The sequence below is a fragment of the Giraffa tippelskirchi genome, chromosome 13 (genome assembly GCF_054371585.1).
Source record: "Giraffa tippelskirchi isolate mGirTip1 chromosome 13, T2T-mGirTip1v1.2.pri, whole genome shotgun sequence".
NCBI classification, from domain to species: Eukaryota; Metazoa; Chordata; class Mammalia; order Artiodactyla; family Giraffidae; genus Giraffa; species Giraffa tippelskirchi.
The window spans coordinates 27,780,877-27,807,751 of NC_137287.1; the positions used below are offsets into that span (position 1 = coordinate 27,780,877).

A 26,875-nucleotide genomic window follows, 5' to 3' on the forward strand; every position below is an offset into this window, starting at 1 on the left:
AAAGAATGCACGGCTGAAGCGACTTAGCCAGTGCACTGTACTGAGCCAACTTTGACTCAGAGTTGGACCTTTACCGACAAAGGTCCGTCTAGTCAAAACTATGGTTTTTCCAGTAGTCATGTGGGGATGTGAGAGTTGGACTATAAAGAAGGCAAACTGTGGTGTTGCAGAAGACTCTTGAGAGTCCCTTGGACAGCAAGGAGCTCAAACCAGTAAATCCTAAAGGAAATCAGTCCTGAATATTCATTGGAAGGACTGATGCTGAAGCTGAAGCTCCAATACTTTGGCCACCTGATGTGAAGAGCGGTTTCATTAGAAAAAAACCCGGATGCTAGGAAAGACGGAGGGCAGAAGGAGAAGGGAACGACAGAGGATGAGATGGTTGGATGGCATCACTGACTCAATGGACATAAGTTTGAGCAAGCTCTGGGAGATAGTAAAAGACAGGGAAGCCTGGCATGCTGCAGTCCATGGGGGTCACAAGGAGTTGGACACGAATGAGCAACTGAACAACCACTGTAATGAGACTGGAGAGTTGCCTGGGGGGTGTCTGTCCAGCCCTGAGTTTCCCAGAGAAGGGGTGGGGACACCGGGAGGGGCTAATCAGTGGCTTGGTATGTCGACTTTTAACTTTTTGGAGTCAGAGCCTCCCTCAGTCAAACTGAAGAACCCAAGCCTAGCGGGCTAAGGTACATAGGGTCACAGAGAATTGGACACAACTGAAGCAACTTAGCATGCAGGCACTCATAAAACAGATAACTAACGAGAACCTACTGTCTAGTGCAGAGAATGCTACTCAGTGCTCTGTGGTGACCTAAATGGGAAGGAAATCTGAAAAAGAGGGAGTATATGTATACATATCGCTGATTCACTTTGCTGTACAGTATAAACTAACACAACATTGTAAAGCAACTACACTCCAATAAAAATCAATAATAAAAATGAAGAACTGGAAGCCTTGTGATTAATCCAAGCCCACAGAAAGATGGGGTGGGTCAGGATTTGAACAAGTCGGCTTGACCCAGAACCTGCTTCTTCCTACCTACTGGGCTGTTCTCACAAACACCCAAACTAATCTCACCCTCCTGGAAACAGGCTTGATGATATGTCTTATCCGAAAATCTCAGAGCTGTGATAATTCTGGGATTAGAAATCAAAGAGTGAGAGAAGACAGTTTCCAAAAGGCATTAACCCTTAAACTTAAAAATTTTAAAGATGTACCGAGTCAGCCAGACCAGCAAAGCAGGGAAGGATCTTCCGAATATAGGGTACAACAGATGCCAAGGCAGGGTGGGTGGGAAGGAGGCAGAGGGAAAAAGGGGATGTCCCTCCCCTTACTTTCTAAGAAAGGGGAATTGTTGCAACCTTTGGGAACTGTATAGAACTATATCAAAAGGGCATAAACTAGGTATAGCAACTTTTAAAATATAAAGCAGTGTTCTGTTTTGGCAATGGTGTAAAATCAGTAATTGTCCTTCTGCTGCCTCCATATGGGCACACCATTTCTTGCCTCACTGCTTCAGAGTTCCTGCGGAATGCTGGGCAGAAATCATCCATGTCCCAGGAACTGAGGAAATTGCATGGTAGCTCACAAAGATGTTCAAGATAGCTGTTTAAGTGGGAATCTCTTCCCCTATATCCACAAAGCAGAGCTAAAAAGAAAAGAAAATCACAATTCTTTGCACTCTCAGCCAGTAGAAGTTAAACTGTACTGTCTAGGAATTTGACAGTTTATTCCTTCACTTGTAAAAAGTCTGATATGTATTAAAGAATATATGTTAATGTAAGTTATTAAACATAGTAAAGTGAAGACCTGTGAATATACAACCAACTTATGAAACAGCCTGTATTATTGATGCTTCCTATGTGCTCCTTCCAGACCCCCACCGTCTGCCTGCTTCCTCTGAAAGTAACCACTATCCTGAGTTTTTAAAAAATCATTTCAACTTTTCTTTATGCAATTACCATATATATTCCCAGACAACAAACATACTACTTATTTCTCTTGTCTTTCCATGATAAAACTACTTCAATGTGGTATTATACTGCTGTTTCTTTTCAATCAACATTTTGCTTCTAGAATCCAATCCTGTTGTGTGTAATTGTGTTTCTCCTACCATATAGCATGGGCTTCCCTGGTGGCTCAGCAAAAAGGAATTCACCTGCAATGCAGGAGACGCGGGTTTGATCCCTGGGTTAGGAAGATCCCCTGGAGAAGGAAATGGCAACCCACTCCAGTATTGTTGCCTGGGAAATCCCATGGATAGAGGAGCCTAGAGGGCTACAGTCCATGGGGTCCTAAAGAGTTGGACACAACTTAGCAACTAAACAGCAATAGCCATGATTTATCAATCCATTTTCCTGTCTCCAATATTTAGATTGTTTCCTTCCCCGGCTCCTCCCTACTCTTACATACCTTGTTATGAATATTCTTACAGTCTCCTGACTCATAGGTGCAAGAATTTGTCTTAGGGTAGAGTTGCTCTTGGAGGTATACAAGACACAGTCAAAGAGCTTTCCTAAGTGGTTGTGCCAATCTACACTCCCTGCAATACTTCATCCATAAGGTTGAACACAGCTTCTTCCTTATTTTCATAAAGCACGGTTAAGACAAGGCTTCTGTGTTAAATTTTTTTCAATAACACCCGAGCACAATACAGAAAAAATCCTAAAACTAAGTGGCATAATCTTCTGTGGGAGTTCTCGGGTCATGCTCCTTCATCGTGGATCCTCTACTCACTCTGTTTCATGGGCCAACTCAGCGTGACAGGATAAAAGCCTCATTTATCCAGTCTTGCCTTCCTCAGACTCATGGCTTTTTGTCTCCAACTCTTAGAAAAAAAAAGTACCAGTACTAATAAAGACCCCTCCTCCAACCGCAACAACAACAAAAAGCAAACAAATAAGAACATGTGCTTGCAAAGATACAACCTCGCCTACAATGTAGTCATCCTTTTGTATCACTGAGTATTATGATTATTCATAATTGCTCTCCCACTCCAGTCCTCTTGCCTGGACAATCCCATGGACAGAGGAGCCTGGTGGGCTGCAGTCCATGGGATCGCTAAGAGTCAGACACGACTGAAGCGACTTAGCAGCAGCAGCAGCAGCAGCATAATTGCTCTGAGCTTCTTCACTCTAGAATGAAATTTTAATTTCATGTACCCAGATGACCCATTAAACTGTTTTTCAAAAGAGCAGTCTTCCTCTAGAGATAAATTTTACACTCATCCTCAGAGCAGTTCTTTTGGGTAAAGCCACAATCGTGGCTTGAAAGTACCAGAAGCTATCTTTAGCTAGTTTAAGCAGAAAAGAAAAATTTGTTCTAAGGTTACAGGATATCTTAAAGCACCAAAAAAGAATTTCTCACTGGCCAAATTTGAGTCAGGGACTTCTCTGGTGGCTCAGTGGTAAAGAATCCACCTGCCAATGCAAGAGACATGGGTATGATCCCTGGGTTAGGAAGATCCCCTGGAGAAGGAAATGGCAACTCACTCCTGTATTCTTGCCTGGGAAATCTCACGCACAGAAGAGTCTGGCAGGCTACGGTCCATAGAGTCGCAAAGAGTCAGACATGACTTAGTGACTAAATAACAACAATAGGCCCTCCTCTAACCCAGTCTAGAGAGATGAGGTCATATGGTACCAAATGGCTTCCAGTGAATTTTTGCTGTAGATGAAAGGGTCACAATTAATGCTCCAGAAATGTTTTTCAAATCACTGAATGGCAGGGATGTTCCAAATGAATAATTTCTAACTAGCAAAGCCAATAATAAATATCTCATTTGTTCCCTTCCCCTTTCCAAAGAGTCAACAGTTATTTTATGAGTCACCTATCTTTATAGAAACATCATTCATTAATACAAGATGTCAACCGTATAGCTTTCATGTAGTTAATGAATATTAATTAACAATGTATATATATTTACTAATTAATATGTCATATTCACATATTATGTATGCAATTATAAATAAATATTCATATACTATGTGTATGTAATATAAAATTATATACAATATAATTAATGTATTTAATATATGATTAAATAATATAAGTGTATCCAAAGCCCATTAATTTAGAGCTTTCCTTGTCCTAGAGAAACATAAAGCAGTTTCTCAACCTTGGCACTGGCGACATTTCAGATCAGATAATCCTTCATGAGGGGAGGAGGCTGTCCTGTGCATTGCAGGATGTTTAGCGGTATCTCTGGTCTTCACTCACGAGGTGACAGTAGCATCCCCCTCTGTGCCATTGTGACAAGCAAAGGTCTCCAGACATTGCCAAATGCCCCAAGGAGACAATATTCCCAAAATTAAGAACCACTGGTATAAATCACGATCTTAGTGAACACAACTGCGCTCATTTCACATGCTAGAAAGGTAATGCTCAAAATCCTTCAAGCCAGGCTTCAACAATACATGAACCAAAAAATTCCAGATGGTCAAGCTGGATTTAGAAAAGGCAGAGGAACCAGAGACCAAATTGCTGACATCCAGTGGATCACAGAAAAAGCAAGGGAATTAAAAAAAAAATCTACTTCTGCTTCATTGACTATGCTAAAGCCTTTGACTGTGTGGATCACAAAAAACTGTGGAAAATTCTGAAAGAGATGGGACTACCAGACCACCTTACCTACATCCTGCGAAACCTGTATGCCGGTCAAGAAGCAACAGTTAGAACCAGACATGGAAAACTGACTGGTTCCAAACTGGGAAAGGAGTACGTCAAGGCTGTATATCGTCACCCTGCTTATTGAACATCTACACAGAGTACATCATGCGAAATGCCAGACTGGGTAAACACAAGCTAGAATTAAGATTGCGGTAGAAATATCAACAACCTCAGATATGCAGATGACACCACACTAATGACAGAAAGCAAAGAGGAACTAAAGAGCCTCTTGATGAAGGCAAAAGAGGAGAGTGAGAAAACTGGCTTAAAACTCAACATTCAAAAAACTATCTTGGTATCTGCTCCCATGACTCCATGGCAAATAGATGGGTGAAATGTGGAAACAGTGACAGATTTCATTTTCTTGGACTCCAAAATCACTGCAGACGGTGACTGTAACCACGAAATTAGAAGACACTTGCTCCTTGGAAGTAAAGCTCTGACAAATCTAGACAGTGTATTAAAAAGCAGAGACACATTTTGTGAAGAGGCGAAGACTGAGTGATTGCGACGACATTGCCGACCTCCAGCAGCAATCGGCTTCTCCACGTAGAACTCAGGGGTAGGAGATTCAGAATCAAATCTCTTCTCCCTTCCTCCTCCTGTGACATTTTTTGATCTTCAGCTACATTTTTGAGCTTTGTGAGGCACCGTATCATCAAAAACAATGGCCAGCAATGTTACCAACAAGACGGATCCTTGCTCCATGAACTCTTGTGTATTCTTTGGGAATCTCAATACTCTTGTGGTCAAGAAATCTGACGTGCAAGCAGTCTTCTGAAAATACGGCAAAATCGTGGGTTGCTCTGTTCTTAGGGGCTTTGCCTTCATTCAGTGTGTTAATGAGAGAAATGCCCAGGCTGCTGTGGCAGGAGAGGATGGCAGAATAATTGCTGGCCAGGTTTTAGGTATTAATCTGGCTGCAGAGCCAAAAATGAACCGAGGAAAAGTGAAAGTGAAGTCACTCAGTCGTGTCTGACTCTTCGCGACCCCATGGACTGCAGCCCACCAGGCTCCTCCATCCATGGGATTTTCTAGGCAAGAGTACTGGAGTGGGTTGCCATTGCCAAGGAAAAGCAGGTGTGAAACGATCTGCAGCGGAGATGTACGGGTCAGTACCAGAACACGCTTCTCTGTCCCCTCCACTCAGCTCATCTTTTGACTTGGACTGTGACGTTCAACAGGATTATTACGACAGGATGTACAGTTACCCAGCAGGTGTTCCTCCTCCTCCTCCTATTGCTTGGTCTGTAGTGCCCTCAAAACACCAGTGGGTATCAGGAAACACCTCACGAAGGGGCAAACGTGGCTTCAATTCTAAGAGCGGACAGCAGGGATCTTACTCTAAGTCTGGAAAGTTGAAAGGAGATGACCTTCAGACCGTTAAGAAGGAGTTAACCTAGATAAAACAAAAAGTGGGTTCTTTACTGGAAAGCCTGGAAAAAAATTGAAAAGGAACAGAGCAAACAAGGAGTGGAGATGAAGAAGGGAAAGTCAGAAGAGGAACAGAGCGGCAGCTCCCTGAAGCAAGATGAGACTAATGTGAAGATGGAGTCTGAGCGGGGGGTGCAGATGACTCTGCTGAGGAGGGGGACCTACGGGATGATGACAATAATGAAGATCGGGGGGATGACCAGCTGGAGTTGATCAAGGATGATGAAAAAGAGGCTGAGGAAGGAGAGGATGACAGAGACAGTGCCAATGGTAGGATGACTCTTAAGCACATAGTGGGGTTTAGAAATCTTGTCCCATTATTTCTTTACCTAGGCGCTTGTCTAAGATCAAAATTTTCACCAGATCCTCTCCCTTAGTATCTTCAGCACATGCTCACTGTTCTCCCCACCTTTGTCCTTCCCATGTTCATTAATTCATATTGCCCTGCACCTAGTCCTATTTTCACTTCCTTTGACCCTCCTAGTAGTTACGTTAAGTCTTTACCCTGTAATTTTTGCTTTAATTTTGATATGTCTTTATGACTTAACAATAAAAAGGATGTATGGTTTTTATCAACTGTCTCCAAAATAATCTCTTGTTATAGAGGGAGTACAGTTCTTTCCATTCATACAGTAGCTGCTTCGCTAACTACAAAGGCAGTCTCATTAGTTGAGTAGAACCTGAGAGCAGCTTTGAGTTAGAAGCATGTGTGTTATACCCCACATAAGAGTGCTATGTGGGGCTGTTCAACACAAATGTAACAATGTATTTTTGTGAATGAGAGTTGGCATGTTAAATGCATCCTCTAGAAAAATAACTAGTGTAATAGGCTTAAGATTTGTTTTTTAAAGATGATACTGTGGGTTATTTTTGTGAACAGCCTGATGTTTGGGAACTTTTTTTTTCTCAAAATAAACAAGTCCTTATTAAACCAGGAATTTGGAGGGGGAAAAAAAAAGCAGAGACATCACTTTGCCAACAAAGGTCCATACAGTGAAAGCTATGGTATTTCTACTAATCATGTATGGATGTGAGAGTTGAACCATCAAGAAGGCTGAGCACCAAAGAATTGATGCTTTTGAACTGTGGTGTTGGAGAAGACTCTTGAGAGTCCTTTGGGCAGCAAGGCAATCAAACCAGTCAATCCTAAAGGAAATCATCCCTGAATATTGGAAGGACTGATGCTGAAACTGAAGATCCAGTACTTTGACTACTACTTTGACTACTTTGATGTGAAGAACTAACTGTTGGAAAAGATCCTGATGCTGGGAAGGATTGAAGGCAGGAGGAGAAGGGGCTGACAGAGGATGAGATGGTTGGATGGCATCACCAACTCAATGGACATAAGTCTGAGCAAACTCAGGGAGATAGTGAAGGACAGGGAAGCCTGGTGTGCTGCAGTCCATGGGGTCGCAAAGAATCAAACATGACTGAGCAACTGAACAACAACGAGGTGAACTTTTAGTCCAATTGAAGACACAAAACATGTGAAACAACTGGAGGACAAAGAGGTAAAACAATATACAAAATTATAAACAGTCATACAGTTTCCATTTTTGCCTTTAATATTCTTTGGAAGATGTAGGCTCCATCCCTGGGTCGGGAAGATCTCCAACCCACTCCAGTATTTTTGCCTGAAAAATTCCATGGACAGAGAAGCCTGGTGGGCTACAGTCCATGGGGTCGCGAAGAGTCGGACATGGCTGAAGCGACTTAGCGCACAAGCACAAATCTATTAAGTCCTTTAAAGGAGACAACATGGTACTTGCTGTTGAGTTCTATAAAGTGCATAACTTACATCTGCAGGGCATTCTGGGAAGTTTCCCTGAGAAAGTGATTATTGAATCAAAATTTAAAAAATCACTAAGTGTGAAAGGGTCAGCAGGCTATGTGGGGATAGCGCTTTTAAATCAAGGAGAAAAGTGTGTGCAAGACCCCATGGCAAGAGTAAAATAGGGGATATGAGTTAGGATTTGAGTTTAACAGTCCAGGGTTAAGGTAATAGTCCTTTGGAGGAAGGTGGTGGTGGTGGTGAAGAGAATCCATTGAGAAAAGTCAAAACTGGAATCTTGAAATAAATGAATGATTGGGAATCCTTTTGTAATGCAAATATGCATTCCTTTCCCTTCTTAATATTCAACTATGTTAGCTTTTTGCAATGCAAGACACAAAGTACAAAAACCTAAGCTGAGTGGATGTTGAATTTCAGAAGTAATGTGTTATTTAATAGCACTTCACCATAACATAGGGCTCCCCTGGGGCTCAGCTGGTAAAGAATCCACCTGCAATGCGGGAGACCTGGCATCGATCCCTGGGTTGGGAAGATTCCCTGGAGAAGGGAAAGGCTACCCACTCCGGTATTCTGGCCTAGAGAATTCCATGGACAGTCCATGGGGTCGCAAAGAGTTGGACACGACTGAGCGACTTTCACTTTTACCATAATATAATCTGATAATGGTACTGGAAAATTTTCTCTATATTGTTACTGAACTCAGGTTCACCTGCTCCTCGCTCAAGAATCCAATACCAAGAGACAAGTGTCACGTAAAAGGAAAGACAGCTTTATTGAGGAGGATGGCAATCCTGGGGAGAAGGTGGACCCATGAACCAAAATATCAACTCCCTACTCCCCAGGTTTTTACTCGGAGATTATATAGGGAAAAGATAAATGGGCTATATGCTGGAGAAGGAGCAGTCTTCTATTTTCAGAGATGAATGTCTCAGTCACACAGTTCCAAGTAGCCATCATGGCTTGCGTGTGGTTGGAACACCTGTTGTTCAGTCGCTAAGTAGTGTCTGACCCTTTGGGACCCCATGGACTACGCACGCCAGGCCTCCTCTGTCCTCCACTATCTCCCGGAGTCTGCTCAAATCTGTCCATTGAGTCAGTGATGCTACCTAATCATTTCATCCTCTGCCACCCCCTTCTCCTTTTGCCTTCAATCTTTCCCAGTATCAGAGTCTTTTCCAATGAGTCAGCTCTTCACATCAGGTGGCCAAAGTATTGGAGCTTCAGCATCAGTCCTTCTAATAAATATTTAGGGTTGATTTCCTTTAGGATTAACTGGTTTGATCTCCTTGCAGTCCAAGGGACTCTCGAGAGTCTTTTCTAGCACCACAATTCGAAAGCATCAGTTCCTCAGTGCTCAGGCTTCTTTATGGCCCAACTCTCACATCTGTACATGACTACTGGAAAAATCATAGCTTTGATTATACGTACCTTTGTTAACAACTTTAGAGAAACTTTAAAAGGGAAGGGGGACAGAAAAAGAGAAGCTACTTGAAAAGATGCATAATATCCTACTATTCACTTTTTTAAAAAGCACAGACTTGTATAAAAATATATGCTGGGTTTTGCACAGACTCTCTGGATAGATGTTCCAGACACTAAAAACAATGATTGCTTCTAGGAAAGAGCCATTAAGGACTGGGGAGCTGGGGGGTGGGGTTCACAAGCTGAAGGAAGATTTACTTTTTACTGTATAGCTTTTAGTACTATTTCCCTTTTTCTTTGCTAACCATGTTCATGCACTCCATCCTTAAAAAAATTAAAATGTTCTGGTAATAAAGGAAAAGTAAAAAGATTCATTGTCCTTTCTGAGCTCAAATTCAAATCTCTGAGATAATGTATTTTTTAAGGAAACTACAACACAATGAAATAATTATACTGATTTGCTAGAAGGAGGACTCCTACTCAGGGCTGTCAGATTTTAGTCCAGCCTCTGCCACTAACTAGGTATAGGCAGGTCACTTACGATTTTCATTTGTTTGTTTGGGGGCAGGGAATGGACTAAACAGTCTTTGGAATTGTTAAAGTCAATGCTCAATCACTAGTGGCTGATTGGTCAATACGTATTTATTAGGTCCAAATTTATTATTGCTTTTAAATATTTATTAGAATGGAAACAACCAAAATGTCCGTCAATAGGAAACAAGTGAAATTATGATACATCTATTCAATGGAATACTGTGTGTTCATAAAAAAAAAATAAGAAAGCTCTTTAACACCCAAAATGGCAACCCACTTCAGTATTCTTGCCTGGAAAATTCCATGGAGGGTGGAACCTGGTAGGCTACAGTCCACGGGGTTGCAAAGAGTTGGACACAACTGAGCGACTTCACTTTCACTTTAACACCCAAAATGGAAAATCTCTGAGATAACATATTAAGTTTAAAAAAGCATGTAAAGAAATACTAGAATGTATAAGCACTTTGCGTATATAAATGATATTCATACATGAATGCATTATATATATGCTTGAATGAAAGGATTTATAAGAAATTAGTAACATTTTTAAAATTATGTATTTATTTTGGGATGCACTGGGTTCACTGATGCTGCACTGGCTTTCTTTAGTTGCAGTGCTTAGGTTTCTCATTGCAGCGGCTCCTCTTGTTGCAGTGCACTGGACCTAGAGAGTGAGGGCTTCAGGAGTTGTGGCACGGGCTTAGTTGCTCTGTGGCATGTGGGATCTTCCTGGACCAGGGATCAAACTTGTGTCCCCTGCACTGGCAGGCAGATTCTTAACCAGTGGTCCACCAGGGAAGCCCCTAATAACATTTTTGATGTCTATCAGTAGCAATGTTCCGAAGGTTGAAGGGAGGCTTTAATATGTGCTATTTTATGCTTTTTGGATTTTGCAATATGGAATTACATTACGGAGTCAAAGATTTAAACTTTAAAAATCTGCTCATCCTGTAAAGCATTTTATTTCTACATCACTTTTTAAAAATTGAAATATAGTTGATGTACGATAGTATATGTTACAAGTGTACAATATAGTGATACATAATTAAGGTTATACTCCATCAGAGTTGTCATAAAATATTGGCTATATTCCCTGTGCTGTACAATATAGCCTTGTGGCTTATTTTATACATAATAGTTTGTATCTCTTACTCCGCTACCCCTTGTCTTGCCTCTCCCCACTGGTAACTGCTAGTTCGTTCTCTGTACCTGTGAGTCTGTTTCTTTTCTGTTATACTCACTAGTTTGTTGTGTTTTTTTTAGATTCTACATACAACTGATATCATACAACATTTGTTTTTCTCTATCTGACTTATTTTACTTAGCACAATGCCCTCCAAGTCCATCCATGTTGTTCAAATGGCAAAATTTTCTTTTTCTAATGGCTGAATAGTATAAAATACTTCTTTAAATCAACGGTAAGATAAACCAGAAGAGTCTAGTGTTTTTTACTTTATTGTATATTTATTGATTGTTTAATACATTTATGTTTTTAATAAGATTTATTTTTCCTTCATGTCAAGGCCTGTGCGGAGTCCTGGCCGGGGGTGCAGCTCTGCTCAGCTCAGTCACTTGGGGACCTAGTGTTTGTAAAAGACATAAGTACCTATATTTACTAAGATGATTATAAAGTTGTTTCTATTTTTCTTTCAAGGTGACTATCTGCTTCTCAGCATTGGTGGCGCCCGAGGTTCACTGATCACAATTCTTAGGAACCAACTCTATTTACCCAAGATAAAATTCAATCATACTAGTATTGATTAGCCTCTGCAAGATAAAAGGCTCTTCTGCAGGTTCCTGAAATGTGCATATGTACATACCCTCTGCCCTCCAAGAAGGTCCTTTGCATTTACTTGGTCCCTTATTCTGCACTACATTAAAGTTGATTTTTCTCTGAATTCCTAACTATAGCTCTTGAATTCTTAAAACAACTCTGCTGAGACTTCCCTGGTGGCCCAGTGGCTAAGATTCCACACTCCCAATCCTGCGCAGGGGGCCTGGGTTCAATACTTGGTCAAGGAACTAGATTCTACATGTTGCAGCTAAGACCTGGTGCAGCCAAACAAACAATCAATAAAATTAATATCAGCAACAACAACAAAACAACTGTGCTTACCTGGTGCATTTTATATACAGAAGCTCAGCTGTTGCATATATTTATTACTTAAAAATAAATCTATAAATATTAAATGGTTTATAAATTGCTGGTTTAATCCAACCATTCTTTTTGGATTGTGGTCAAATACACAGAAAGTTTTGGTGGTGCTAGTGGTAAAGAACCTGACTGCCAATGCAGGAGACATAAGAGACACGGGTTCTATCCCTGGGTCAGGAAGATCCCCTGGAGTAGGGCATAGCAGCCCACTCCAGTATTCTTGCCTGGAGAATCGCATGGAAAGAGGAGCCTGGTGGGCTACAGTCCATGGGGTTGCAAAGAGTTGGATACGACTGAAGCAACTTAGCACGCAAGCATGCACACATAAAATTTACCATCTTAACCATTTTCAAATGTACAGTTCAGTAGTGTTAAGTACATTCACACTGTTGCACAACCAATCTCCATAACCCTTTTCATCTGAAATTCTGTACCCATTAAACAACTCCCCATCCCCCAACTACCCCAAGACTCTGGAAATCATCACTCTTCTGTCTCTGTGAGTTTGATTCTCTGACATGAGAAATCTTGCCGGAGTCCTGCTCCAGCTAGTCCAGGGGTACCCAAGGGATGAACGGCGTCGGCGAAAAGAAAGAAAGGAAAGAAAGAAAGACACAGAGTCTTTTGAAGGTTCAGAGATGATCCTTCATTTATTGCTCTACGTTTCTACTTATATAGCACATGTTTTAGGTCAGTCACCTTTGTAATGATTTTTTTGCAATATTTTTCTATTCAGATGATTTATCTTTTGATTCTAAGATGTAAAGTTCCTTCCTGGTCTTTTGTTACATTTCAGTTACATTTTTACCCCGAAACCTATTCTTATTTTACTAAAAACATGATCCATGATGTCATAAATCATATTGTTCTATCTACTTAGCAAACACAGCATCTTGCTTCAGGGAATAAGCACTATAGCGGGATCTAAGATCAAGAGTCTCTCATAGTACAGCATTGTCTGTGGGGGTCTGTTTACCATCTACCCACATATCACAAGACTATTTTGGGCAAAAACAAATCTTTTACAGTCTACCCTGAAACCACCTGCAATATGACTCACATATTTCCTTTTGTCTGTGTTCAGATTCTGGGGGGCACAAATATTTCTAGCAGCCCAATCTTTATGAGAAAAGGCAATTGGCTTAGTTTCTGTAATTTTTCTTAATACATGATCCAAGTTTTCAATCATCAATAATAATCTCCTCATGAGGCCAGGTCACAATAGGCTTAGGGCTTGTTTTTTAAATGAACATGGCCTTATTCCCTGGCTGAGTGTTAGGGATCCATCAACCAGGGGCCTCTGTAGGTTTAATCATTTTGGGAATATTTCTTTGGGACAGAGGATCATTTTTCTTTTCCGTAAACTCGTGAAATCACTACAGCTGCTGCTGCTGCTAAGTCGCTTCAGTCGTGTCTGACTCTGTGCGACCCCACAGACGGCAGCCCACCAGGCTCCCCCGTCCCTGGGCTTCTCCAGGCAAGAATATTGAAGCGGGTTGCCATTTCCTTCTCCAGTGCATGAAAGGGAAAAGTGAAAGTGAAGTCGCTCAGTCGTGTCCGACTCTTAGCGACCCCATGGACTGTAGCCTACCAGGCTCCTCCATCCTGCCAACAAAGAAAGAAACACAGCTAGCCACAACAAAGGCATAGAAACAGGAAGGAGTGAAGGTTCCGATCTTGGCGAGAAACCGCTTTGCACTTTCTTCTCAAGTGGTGCCGTGATTTTGTCATCCAGCAGTAGTTCCAAAACAGCTCCCAACAAAATCTTATATAGGTGGACTCACACAGCATATGTCTTGTCCCATATGTCTTGTAGCATAGTGTCCTGCCATTATTCTTTTTTCCAAGTATCTGCAATGCATAAAGGCTTCCAGCTTGAGTTAATTTTTAAAAATTCTGAACACAGAAATACTGAAGCATGGGACAGAAAATGGGAATAAATATAAAAACAACTAACATTTTTAGAAGGTTTGATAAAACATACCATACCACATACTTTTGCTTGTAATTGGAAATCTAAAAAAAGAGACTATCCCTATATTAGAGCATTCTTGCATAAATAATCCAAGGATACAAAGGAAGAACATAAATGGAGAACAGTCCCACGTGAATTTTGATTATCATTAATCAGTTCAGTTGCTCAGTCGTGTCCGACTCTTTGCAACCCCATGAACAGCAGCACGCCAGGCCTCCCTGTCCATCATCAACTCCCAGAGTTCACCCAAACTCATGTCCATTGAGTCGGTGATGCCATCCAACCATTTCATCCTCTGTCCTTCCCTTCTCCTCCTGCCCTCAATCTTTCCCAGCATCAGGGTCTTTTCAAATGTCAGCTCTTCGCATCAGGTGGCCAAAGTATTGGAGTTTCAGCTTCAATGTCAGTCCTTCCAATGAACATCCATGACTGATCTCCTTTAGGATGGACTGGTTGGATCTTCTTGCAGTCCAAGGGACTCTCAAGAGTCTTCTCCAACACCACAGTTCAAAAGCATCAATTCTTCAGCGCTCAGCTTTCTTCACCGTCCAACTCTCACATCCATACATGACTGGAAAAACCATAGCTTTGACTAGACGGACATTTGTTGACAAAGTAACATCTCTGCTTTTTAATATGCTGTCTCAGTTGGTCATAACTTTCCTTCCAAGGAGTAAGCGTCTTTTAATTTCACGGCTGCAGTCACCATCTGCAGTGATTTTGGAGCCCAGAAAAATAAAGTCAGCCACTGTTTCCACTGTTTCCCCATCTATTTGCCATGAAGTGATGGGACCGCATGTCATGATTTTAGTTTTCTGAATGCTGAGCTTTAAGCCAACTTTTTCACTCTCCTCTTTCACTTTCATCAAGAGGCTCTTTAGTTCTTCTTCACTTTCTGGCAGAAGGGTGGTGTCATCTGCATATCTGAGGTTATTGATATTTCTCCCGGCAATCTTGATTCCAGCTTGTCTTTCTTCCAGCCCAGCGTTTCTCATGATGTACTCTGCATATAAGTTAAATAAGCAGGGTGACAATATACAGCCTTGATGTACTGCTTTTCCTATTTGGAACCAGTTTGTTGTTCCATGTCCAGTTCTAACTATTGCTTCCTGACCTGCATACAGGTTTCTCAAGAGGCAGGTCAGGTGGTCTGGTATTCCCATCTCCTTCAGAATTTTCCACAGTTTACTGTGATCCACACAGTCAAAGGCTTTGGCATAGTCAATAAAGCAGAAATAGATGTTTTTCTGGAACTCTCTTGCTTTTTCGATGATCCAGCAGATGTTGGCGATTTAATCTCTGATTCCTCTGCCTTTTCTAGCAGCTTGAACATCTGGAAGTTATCATTAATATATGCAATCAAATCAGCAGTTTTAAATCCTTGGGGAAAAGGGAAACTCCTGCTATTTAAAACAAATGAACATACAAATTGTAATACATTGATTGTACTAATCTTTCTGATAGCTTAATGAGGCCACATGGTATCCTTAAAAAAGAAGCCACCTTTTTCAATGTCCATTTATGTGGGATTTGTACTTATATCTTTACCCAAAGTGTGTGACATTATTTTCCACTTAGAATACTGGAATGCTTTCACAAGAGAAATCTATTTTAAAAACCAACTTATTTTAAAACAACATTCATTTGGAGTAGCAGTTTATTATGGCTTAAAACTCTGATAACGTCTTTATTAGCTGAGGCTGGAATATTCTCCGCAACCCTGAAACATATACTTGGCAGAGGCAGTCTGGTTACGTTTGCTGGTCTGAGATAGGTCAGGACTCCAGGTGGAGGTTTCCAAACTGAGGTTAAGGTAAGTATTTGTGCTTTTATAAACTTGGCATTGAAATCTGGAGGAATACTGGTGGCTTATGGAAAGAAAAAAGCAATTTGGAGATAAGAGTGAAACAAAAAAATTAAAGAGTTGTTGATTTTCATTCTCTCTGGAAGTAGAGCTTTAAATGGAGAACTAAGCCACAGACTGATCCGGGGTATTACAGCTTGTTACGACTAACAGGCTTAAGAAAAAGGCTCATTAATAACTATTGCTTGCAGGGAAAGCGTATAGTAGGTCCCTGGTGGCTCAGAGGTTAAAGCGTCTGCCTCCAATGTGGGAGACCCGGGTTCAATCCCTGGGTCGAGAAGATCTTCTGGAGAAGGAAATGGCAACCCACTCCAGTATTCTTGCCTGGAGAATCCCATGGATGGAGGAGCCTGGTGGGCTATAGTCCATGGGGTCACAAAGAGACAGACACGACTGAGCGACTTCACTTCACTATAACAAATTATACATTAATTACATATCAATTCCAGCTTCTCCATTTATATGACATTGAAAGAATTACATAACCTTCCAAAATCAAATCTCCTTTCCTTAAAGTAGAGATAAGAGTGGTGCCTGTCTCTGATTGTTGTGACAAATGAGATAAAGCCTGTAAGTTACTTGGCACAGCGGGTAATGCTAGCTACTATTATTAACAAATGCCCCGTGTATGTGTGTGTTGATTCTGAATTATACAAAATGGGAACACAAAGATGAATAAAACAAAGGTGAATGAGACCCTCATGGTTTAGTGGAGAAGTGACTGCTACTATTTAAGAGGTAGTGAATCTGGGATTTTCCTGGGGGTCAAGAGGCTAAGACTCTACGTTCTCAAGTAGGGGGCCCAGAACCAATCCCCGGTCAGGGAACTCGATCTCACATGCCACAACTTGAGATCCACTGCAGCCAAATAAATGTTGGTGTGTTCTTGTTGTATTTTTTTAAGGAAAAAAAAAGAAAAGAGGCAATGAGTCATCTGAGGATCAAAGATTTTTCTTTAAGCATTTCATGAATTATAGCATAATTTTTTTTTATTATTATTCTAGATCAGGGTTTCTCAACCTCATACTGATGATGTGGGATAGTTCTGTGCTGCGAAGGGGCTGGACTGAGCAGTCTAGGGTCTGGCAGCACCTCTGGCCTCCACTCACCAGCTGCCAGCAGTACCTCTTCCCACTCTCCACATGTGCACTGCTGTGAGCTGTGGCTGCAAGCCTCCAAGACCAAACCTAGGCATCAATTTCTACTCCTGCTCTCCCCAGAGCTCCCAGGGCCTGCCTGTCTGGCCAGCGGTCTGCTCAGGGCCTGAACGTTACCACCTGAACATTCTAAACTCCACTGTTGGCAGATGGCAGGCATGCAATGGTGGAACTGCAATCGGGGAGTCAGGGACTGGGCAGTCCAGCTCTCCTCCAGCCAGCAGACGATGAGGAGACAGGCCACGTTCTCCGAGAGGAGGGAATGGCACCCTGGGACCTGGGTGTCACCGGGGCAGAGTGAAGTACAGCATGTTGCCTACGAACCTGACTGGCCAGGCCAGTCTCCCTCTGCCTTAGGCCAGCTGCTCTTGGTCAGGTGGACGATTCCAGTGGGGGCAACTGGAGTCAAAGCAGCTGTACAACCCACCCCTCAGTGACTGAGAATGGGGGTGGGGGTGGGCAGGAGCAGTTACTCTCTTGTTATATAAGCAGCCACGTAATAGCCCAGATTTTCCCTTTTGACCCACCGAGCCTAAAATATTTACCATCTGGGCTTTTACAGAAAAAAATATTGCCAACCTCCATTTTATTTTATTTATTTTTCACTGCATGGTATATGGGATCTCAGTTCCCTGACCAGAGATCAAACCTGGGTCCCCTGCATTGTAAGCGTGGAGCCTTAACCACTGGCCCACCAGAGAATTCTCAGCCTCCATGTTAGATAAGTACTCATCCTACTGTCAATATAGAGAAATCTATCAAAATGGTACAAGATACCTGATGGTATCTTGAGACAGGAAGACAAGAGCATAGCCATTTTGGAAAAGGACTGGAAAGGGCCTTGAGAAAAACAGGCCTTGTGAGCTAAAGAACAAAGGCCCCAGGGGTCTGGGGCCCAGAGACAAAAAACCGGGCTGGCGGGAATGAAAGATTAACTTTATCTCAGTTTTCGTTCCAATCCCAAAGAAAGGCAATGCCAAAGAATGCTCAAACTACCCCACAATTGCCCTCATCTCACATGTTAGTAAAGTAATGCTCAAAATTCTCCAAGCCAGGCTTCAGCAATACGTGAACCGTGAACTTCCAGATGTTCAAGCTGGTTTTAGAAAAGGCAGAGGAACAAGAGATCAAATTGCCAATATCCGCTGGATCATCGAAAAAGCAAGAGAGTTCCAGAAAAACATCTATTTCTGCTTTATTGACTATGCCGGAGCCTTTGACTGTGTGGATCACAATAAACTGTGGAAAATTCTGAAAGAGATGGGAATATCAGACCATCTGGCCTGTCTCTTGAGAAACCTGTATGCAGGTCAGGAAGCAATAGTTAGAACTGGACATGGAACAACAGACTGGTTCCAAATAGGAAAAGGAGTAGGTCAAGGCTATATAGTCACCCTGCTTATTTAACTTATATGCAGAGTACATCATGAGAAACGCTGGGCTGGAAGAAACATAAGCTGGAATCAAGATTGCCGGGAGAAATATCAATAACCTCAAATATGCGGATGACACCACCCTTACGGCAGAAAGTGAAGAACTAAAGAGTCTCTTGATGAAAGTGAAAGAGGAGAGTGAAAAAGTTGGCTTAAAGCTTAACGTTCAGAAAACTAAGATCATGGCATCTGGTCCCATCACTTCATGGGAAATAGATGGGGAAACAGTGGAAACAGTGTAAGATTTTAATTTTGGGGGCTCCAAAATCACTGCTGATGGTGATTGCAGCCATGAAATTAAAAGATGCTTACTCCTTGGAAGGAAGGTTATGGCCAACCTAGAGAGCATATTTAAAAGCAGAGACATTACTTTGCCAACAAAAGTCCATCTAGTCAAGGCTATGGTTTTTCCAGTGGTCATGTATGGATGTGAGAGTTGGACAGTGAAGAAAGCTGAGTGCCAAAGAATTGATGCTTTTGAACTGTGGTGTTGGAGAAGACGCTTGAGAGTCCCTTGGACTGCAAGGAGATCCAATCAATCCATCCTAAAGGAGATCAATCCTGGGTGTTCATTGGAAGGACTGATGTTGAAGTTGAAACTCCAATACTTTGGCCACCTCATGTGAAGAGTTGACTCATTGGAAAAGACCCTAATGCTGGGTAGGATTGGGGGCTAGAGGAGAAGGGGCCGACAGAGGATGAGATGGTTGGATGGCATCACCGACTTGATGGACATGAGTTTGGGTAAACTCCGGGAGTTGGTGATGGACAGAGAGGCCTGGCGTGCTGCAATTCATGGGGTCGCAAAGAGTCGGACACGACTGAGCAACTGAACTGAACTGAACTGTTATACTAAGGAGTATACCTAGTTGCCACAAGACAAGAAGCTCAATTATAAATTGTAACCTTATCTGTTCCTGCGCTTTCTTACAGAAAATTCTTATGCATTTCTTCCCCTTCACAGTGAAAGTGAAAGTGAAGTCGTCCAGTCGTGTCTGACTCTTTGCAACCCCATGGACCTAGCCTACCAGGCTCCTAGGTCCATGGGATTTTCCAGGCATGAATACTGGAGTGGGTTGTCATTTCCCCCTCACAGAAGCACTCCCTATTCCTGATAGCCATCACAGAGCCACCTGCTGATAATCAAAGAAGGTTGACAATTTCTGGAAGTCATCAGTGCTCTATCAGACAAACCCTCCCTTTTGTCACAAAAGCAACTCACCCTTTCTACTCCAGGAGCTGAAAGTTTTGTTTTGCAGTTGTATGTTTTTTACACTTTTTCCTTTGTGCACAAGCTATCTCTTTTAATAAAAAGCTTTTCTTGGGACTTCCCTGGTGGTACAGTGGATAAGAATCCACCTGCCAATGCAAGGGACATAGGTTCGATCCCTGGTCCAGGAAGATTCCACATGATATGGAGCAACTAAGCCCATGAGCCACAACTGCTGAAGCCCCCACACCCAAGAGCCTGTGCTCTGCAACAAGAGAAGCCACTGCAATAAGAAGCCCGTGCACCACAACTAGAGAGTAACCCCCACTTGTTGCAGCTAGAGAATGCCTGCATGCAGCAACCAAGACCGAGCACAGCCAAAATATAAATACATACAAAAATAAGTAAATAAATTATATATATATAAAAAGCTTTCCTTGCCTAAGCTTTCCTTTCCTTGGGGAAATGATACTCATTTCTATGGTAGTGCTGTCCAAGAAGCTAGAAAGGGCCTGGCAACAATCTTTGTAGCCAAAGAAAAATGTTATGCCCAAGTAAATAAACACCTGACAGTGTCTTCCAGGATGAATACCCATGGAGCCTACACTCTAGTTAGAAACTGCTAACATCAAAGAGGGCTGTTTCCAGCTTAAAACTAAACAGGAGAGAATTCAGCAATTATTCTCTAATTATTGGCCTATTGTCATTACTTCATAACAGAGCACACAGGTAGAATTATGAATGCAATTACCCTTCTTAAAAAGCCAGCAAGGGGACTTCCTGGTGGTACGGTGGATAAAAATCCACCTGCCAATGCAGGAGAAACTGGTTCGATCCCTGGTGCAGGAAGATCCCACATGCCATGGAGCAACTAAAGCCCTTGTGCCTATGGCCTGAGCTCTGCAACGAGACAAGCCACTGCAATGAGAAGCCTGTGCACTGCAATGAAGAGCAGCTCCTGCTCGCTGCAACTAGAGAAAGCCCATGTAGGGCAACAAAGATCCAGAACAACCAAAAATAAATAAGCAATTTATAAAAAAAAGAAGGCCTGCAAAGATTTCTCACTTTCTCACCCCCCCAATCTTGGAGTCCCAGGCACTCTTTTTTTTTTTTTTCATGGTAAAGGCTGCTTTATTGGTGGCAGTTAGTACAAGTCAATAAATATTGATTCCTCAAAAACTCAGTTATTTATCAGATTACTGGTTCACGGTGAGCTGAACGGAGTTGAGCTAAGTGACTACTGGGAGGATAAACTGAAGTCAATCCTGCTTCTTGGGAAATGAAGTCATAGTCAGTTGATATATGGCATATGCCGTTCCATCAACTCTAAGAATTATGGTGGCTCTATACAGGAGGGCATCAGCTATCCCACCTTTCAGATGCACTGGAATGCCATTACCTTCCGGAAACAGCTTTTGTTTCCCTGGAACCTTATGCTCAAATTGCCTGTGTGAAGCAGTCCTCGTGGTCCTCTGGGTAATCTGACAAAAAGCCAGCAGATTCTGCAACATCTTGGCTCAGTTACTGCCCACTAACCTCAACAACCGACCACCAGTAATGAGAACCCCCAAGCACTCTTGACTACAGCCTCAGATTATCCTTTCCCAAGTGTGTCCCCAGCAGGTCATGGACTGTTTAACCTCTGAGCCTTTCTGTTGATTTTTTCCCATGCATGGAATGTTCTTTCCATCTTCTTCACCCAATGGATACCTCTGTTTACAACCCTCAGCACTGTGGGCTTTCTGTTGATTTTTCCCCATGCAGGGAATGTTCTTTCCATCTTCTTCATCCAATGGATACCTCTGGGTCTTCGGTGCTATGCACAGGCTGTAGATTAAAAATCCCTCACCCAGCCCACACCTGTATTCTGGAATATCAAGTAGACTTGTGTTACAGCACTTGTTGTGTGTGTGTGCGCACTCAGTAGCTCAGTCATGTCTGACTCTTTGCGACCCCATGGACTGTAGCCCGCCAGCTCGTTTGTCCATGGAGTTTTCCAGGCAAGAATACTGAGTGGGTTGCTGTTCCCTGCTCCAGGGGATCTTCACTGTGTTAATTATTCCTAGATCTGCCTCCCTTGATAAACAGTGAGTGCTTGGAGAACAGGGGCATTTTATCTCTGAATCTCTAACACCTAATGGAATGCCTGGCACTTGTTAGAAATTCAACAAATGCCAGGCCAATGAACTAATATTTGAAAGGCACTGCATGGCAGTTCCTGTCAAAAATAAGGGGTAGACACCAGGCTACCCCTTCTCCTTCCTTGTCTAAAGTGTTCTTCTCTTTAGAGAACACGGTCTCTAAGCTTTCTGATGGCAAGGTCTGCAACCTTTGTGTTTATATGCATTCACCATTATTCCTGGCACTTAGCAAACGCTCCTTCAAGAATTATATGGAGAATTATTTCAGTCATATGAATTAACGGGAAATTATCTTTTTCAATAACACTAAATCCTTAACTTATGGAATTATTACAATTTGTTAGTGTTTTGCTCTTTAAAAAAAGAAACATAAGTCACTGAATGTATTTCATTTTAGAATCCACGAGTCCAAATTATACAAAAATCAAAAGAGCTAAAATGCTTTGTCCCTATGATTATCTATAGAATATATATATGTGTGTGTGTGTATACCTAGAAACTGTTAAACATTCTCTTAAAGGTGAATTGGAGAAAACTGTAAGCAAATTAAGGGTTTGACTTCCACCTAATACTCAGTTGTATCTCATGTCGGAGATGAAACCAGTCAATATGAAACAAAGATGAAACCCTTCTTGAATATGTTGGTAGCATGTAAACAAGGAGCATTAACATAATCTCAAAGTATTGCTCTGCTCCATACTCTTCCTCCTTGCCCCCCAAGGAATTTATCAAATGGGGTTAGAGAGAAAGACCAGTATACTGACACTCAGCACTTAAACCACTGAGAAGCAGGGTCACTAATTTTGACCTTCACATAATCTCTCCTATCGTTCTAATTGACAAGGGGTCAGTCGGGAGTTAAATGAACCTCCTCCTCAGCTGTCTTAACCATAACATTCATCTCATAGGTCAGCATAAAGGGTCTTGTGATTTAGTACACATAACCATATGTGTACTATGGTACCTAAATGTATATGACTTAATACAAATAACAAAATGTTTTCCAAATCTCAGAATCTTTCCAAGTTTCAGGTCACGATTAATTTTTACCTTTATGTTGACTCATGTAAAATAATTTTACTTAAGTAACGATTTCAAAAAGCAACCATCACTATTGTAAACAGAGAAACTAATAATACTGGGCATAGATAGAAGTTATCCACTAAAATAACTTTGTTAATATGAATGGTATTAAGTCCCAGCTGGGTGCAGGTGTTGCCTACCAAAGCACTACAGAGCTGTTAGAGATCAGTAACCCCAAACTAAGGACATTCTCCTTCATATAATCAAAAAAATTGAAAAAGAACTGAAAAGACCTTTCCCACTGGAAGGCTCACTGCTATTTGTGCTGTGTCCTGTACCACTTAAACTCATCTTGTTTCAGAAACATTGTAGAATCTCCCCACCTTCACCCGCCCCCCCAAACCTTAGAACTGAGTGAAGGTAATTAACACCCTCAGGCTGGTAGAGCCATAAAGCCTTAACAACAACTCACCCACTCTGAGGACTAGGTTTCAAAAATCCACCAAAGTTCAAATAATCGAATCCCTGAAGGAACAGGTCACTTCACCTCCAGTAACTTTATGTGTCTGAACAGAGGCGGTTGAGGAAACCACCAGAACACGGACCTGTTAACAGTTAAGGAATACTGCAGGTATTCCTCCTAAGTCACTTACTTGGCGGAGGCCTGAGGGCCACTCAGAGGGCTGGGGTCCGCTTCTGTGCTAGATGGAGCGACTCTTCCTCTCTGGGACCAGGGTGGGGCTCCTCCCGGAGGGCAATGACTGCTGGGCTTGAGCAGCTGGAGCTGGGGACTGAGGAGGCAGGGCTGCAGTATCAGGACGGTTCTGACTTAGCTCCTGGTCCGCTGGTGGTAGGGTCTCAAGAGCAACTGGCTCTGTGTGAAACTCCTGGGCAGATGGAGCCTGGCTGGGTGTAATTTCCTGGACTAAAGAGCTGCCCTGGGAGGCCTTCTGAGTGTGATACATGGCCTGAAGGTCCAGAATAGCCTGGGCCACCTGAAGGTCCACAGGCTGGGTCTGCAAAGACTCAGTGGGCAGAACCTGGAGCAGAGAGATGGTGGCCAGACCCTGGGACTGGGAGGCCTGAAGAGGTGGTGGTCCAGTTTGACAGACCTCCAAAAGATTCTGAAGCTGACTCTGAGAGGCCACAGGCACCAAGGGGTGGCCCTCAGAGGCCACAGGCACCGGGAGCTGGCTCTGAGAGGCCCTAGGCACCAGGGGGTGGCTCTGAGAGGTCCTAGGCACCAGGGGGTGGCTCTGAGAGGCCACAGGTACCAGGGTGCGGCCCTCAGAGGCCACAGGCACCAGGGGGTGGCTCTGAGAGGTCCTAGGCACCAGGGGGTGGCTCTGAGAGGCCACAGGTACCAGGGTGCGGCCCTCAGAGGCCACAGGCACCAGGGGGTGGCTCTGAGAGGTCCTAGGCACCAGGGGGTGGCTCTGAGAGGCCACAGGTACCAGGGTGTGGCCCTCAGAGGCCACAGGCACCAGGGGGTGGCTCTGAGAGGCCACAGGTACCAGGGTGTGGCCCTCAGAGGCCACAGGTACCAGGATGTGGCCCTCAGAGGCCACAGGCACCAGGGGGTGGCTCTGAGAGGTCACAGGCATCAAGGGGTGGCTCTGAGAGGTCCTAGGCACCAGGGGGTGGCCCTCAGAGGCCACAGGCACCAGAGGGTGGCTCTGAGAGGTCCTAGGCACCAGGGGGTGGCTCTGAGAGGTCCTAGGCACCAGGGGGTGGCCCTCAGAGGCCACAGGCACCAGGGGGTGGCTCTGAGAGGCCACAGGTACCAGGGTGTGGCCCTCAGAGGTCACAGGCATCAGGGGGTGGCTCTGAGAGGTAAGGATGGTCAGAGGCTGACTTGCAGAGGACAAAGAGACAACAGGCAGGCTCTTAGAGGCAAAGAACTGAGGCTGAGTAGCAGAAGTCAGGGGGACAGCAGGCTGTCTTGTAGAAGCAAGAGTGACTGCAGGGGGCTGGCTTATAGAGGAAACTACAGCCAAGGAAACTACAGACGGGCTCTTAGAAGTCAGGAGAGGTGGAGGCTGGCTAGTAGAGGCCAAAGGGGCAGCAGGCTGGCTCACAGACACAAGAGTCACTGCAAGGGGCTGGCTCGTAGAGGCCAAGGCAACTACAGGCTGGCTCTTCGAAGTCAGAATAGGGGCAGGTTGGCTCATAGAGGCCAAGGAGACTATGGGCAGGCTCTTAGAAGTCAGGATGACTGGAGTTGGAGGCTGGTCCAGAGGAGATGCCGTGAATGGCTGCACCAGATCGGTCGATGGTCCCTTGAACCTTGGGAGACTAGCCTCAAGGGCCAGGTCACCACCATCGGGTGCCTGGGAGCAAGCTTCCTTTAAACTTTTGACAGCTTCGGGTTTGGGGAGCTCCTCGGTGCCAAAGTCCTGAGCCTCACCCTTCTCCGCGGCCCCTTCCGCCCAGTCTTTGTCTTGGTCTAGCTGGTTTTCGACCTGGCCCGTGACGGTCATATCCAGAGATGTCCGCCCTTCCAGGAACCTCTGGCGTTGTCGCAGCCGCCGCCGCCGCCGCATCCGCATAAAGGTGTTGGAAACGCTGCCTATGGTGAAAGTGAAGCGGTTGTTGACGGTCTGGCTCAGGACTTCCAGCGTGGAGGCGGAGGGCAGGCGGTAGGGGCTGTTCAAGGCTTCTTCAGAAGACAGTTCGATGTTACCGCTGAACCAGAAAGTCCACCAGAGGAGGCTGAGGAAGATGATGATGGCACCCAGGTAGAGGAACATGTCATAGTAGAGCATACGGGTGAAGACGCCAATGAACAACATAGCCACGCCCACCGTGTCGAAGATGACGCCCAGCCAAAAGAAATGCTTGCAGCGGCCCAGGGACCTCCACTTCTTGGTCTTGGCGACGTGGTTAACCGAAACCTCCATGAGCTCCGACTGTTGCCGCCGCCGCCGCCGGGTTCGCAAAAGCTACCGGGCAAGCGGCGTCGCCACAGGCCGGCAGGGGCCGCTGGGTCGCCATGGCGACGCGTTGGGGGCGCGCCAAGAACGAGGCGGGACGAGAGTTCGGGAAAGCTCGGCCGCCGCCCACCTGAGCGGGGAGAGAGAAAAAAAAAAAAAAAATGGCTTCGCCCCAGAGCCGGATACTACCTGGCGCACGCGCGGTATGCCCCAAGGCGGTCTGCCCCATCGCCCCGCCCCCCAACGCGGGCCGCCTGCTCCACACGCGCAGTGTTTCTTCCGTGTGGTCCAGTCGCGTGTGTGTGCGCCGCCTGGGACTTTCGGAGAGCAGAGAATTCACCTCGCGTGCTCGGTGTCCCCGCCGTAGGAAGACGTATCTACATTCTTTCCCTCGAGCCCCCTCCTTCCAGAACGAGGGCGAAATCCTGAAGGAGGGCAAAGGGCAAGGACTCTGTCAGTAACTTCCACTTCCCAGCTACGAATGCAGCTTGGTGTCAGGTGCTACCACTGTCAGAGTTAAAGGCTTTCCCTGGTTTTGGTGAAGACGTGGTTAGGGTCTGTTGATAGATATCTTAATTCGAATCTTAGCTATTTGCCTCCTAGTGACTGGGCGATTACTTGCTTGCTCTAGATAGCAGACCTAGACGTGAATTCCCCCGCCCCTCCCCCGTCTTTTAAGTTTCTTCTGTTTTAATTTTCCTTCCAAGTTTTTTTAGTTTTGTTTTGAGTTTTATTTTGGTGGTTTTTTTTTTTTTTTGATCACTCTGTGAGGCATGTGGGATCTTAGTTCCTCTACGAGGAATGGAACCTCTGCCCCTTGCAGTTGAAGCACACTTAACCACTTAACCAGTGGACCGCCAAGGGAATTTGAATTTTCCTTATAGTGTTAAATTAGATGAAAAATTGGTATATTTAATTTACATTGTTTTGAGTTTATTGTAGAGTATTTGTAACAAAACCAGAATTTGTTACAATTTTACATTCTTGGTCTTAATGGAAACAAACATCAATAATATTATTAAAATACACTTCTTAGTGTATCTTGTTTTAAATGGAAAATTGCTGCGTTTTACAATTTTTCAACATTGTAACTCATTAACATCTTCCCCCCCACCCCTAGCTGCACCCAG

General features: G+C 43.8%; 1 protein-coding gene and 2 pseudogenes across 7 annotated transcripts; 1 reads left to right on the forward strand and 2 right to left on the reverse strand.

Annotated features, from left to right (window-relative positions):
• Positions 1-120: 120 nt before the first annotated feature.
• Positions 121-25,809, reverse strand: LOC145532060 (uncharacterized). 7 transcript variants are annotated; one of them, XR_014072944.1, is made up of 3 exons: positions 23,715-25,809; positions 2,417-3,038; positions 1,401-1,652 (listed from the first exon to the last, which is right to left on the reverse strand). XR_014072944.1 is itself a non-coding variant. In XM_081556328.1 (2 exons), exon 1 carries the CDS (start codon positions 25,710-25,712, stop codon positions 23,514-23,516), a length of 2,199 nt encoding a protein of 732 aa, XP_081412454.1. In that variant the 5' UTR covers positions 25,713-25,809; the 3' UTR covers positions 121-1,652; positions 23,466-23,513. The 7 variants fall into 7 exon arrangements, 4 of the variants coding, with proteins under 4 accessions (XP_081412454.1, XP_081412450.1, XP_081412451.1 ...); XR_014072945.1 differs by lacking the exons at positions 1,401-1,652; positions 2,417-3,038 and adding an exon at positions 11,299-11,434 and having other exon boundaries at positions 23,466-24,048; positions 24,147-25,809; XR_014072946.1 differs by lacking the exons at positions 1,401-1,652; positions 2,417-3,038 and adding an exon at positions 12,629-15,317 and having other exon boundaries at positions 23,466-24,048; positions 24,147-25,809.
• Positions 5,340-8,712, forward strand: LOC145532165 (heterogeneous nuclear ribonucleoprotein C-like; annotated as a pseudogene).
• On the reverse strand, positions 20,908-21,242 carry LOC145532062 (cytochrome c oxidase subunit 7A2, mitochondrial pseudogene; annotated as a pseudogene).
• Positions 25,810-26,875: the final 1,066 nt, after the last annotated feature.

Excerpts from the sequence above, each read along its gene's own strand:
- LOC145532060 (XM_081556328.1), bottom strand. The coding sequence starts at position 25,712 with ATGGAGGTTTCGGTTAACCACGTCGCCAAGACCAAGAAGTGGAGGTCC.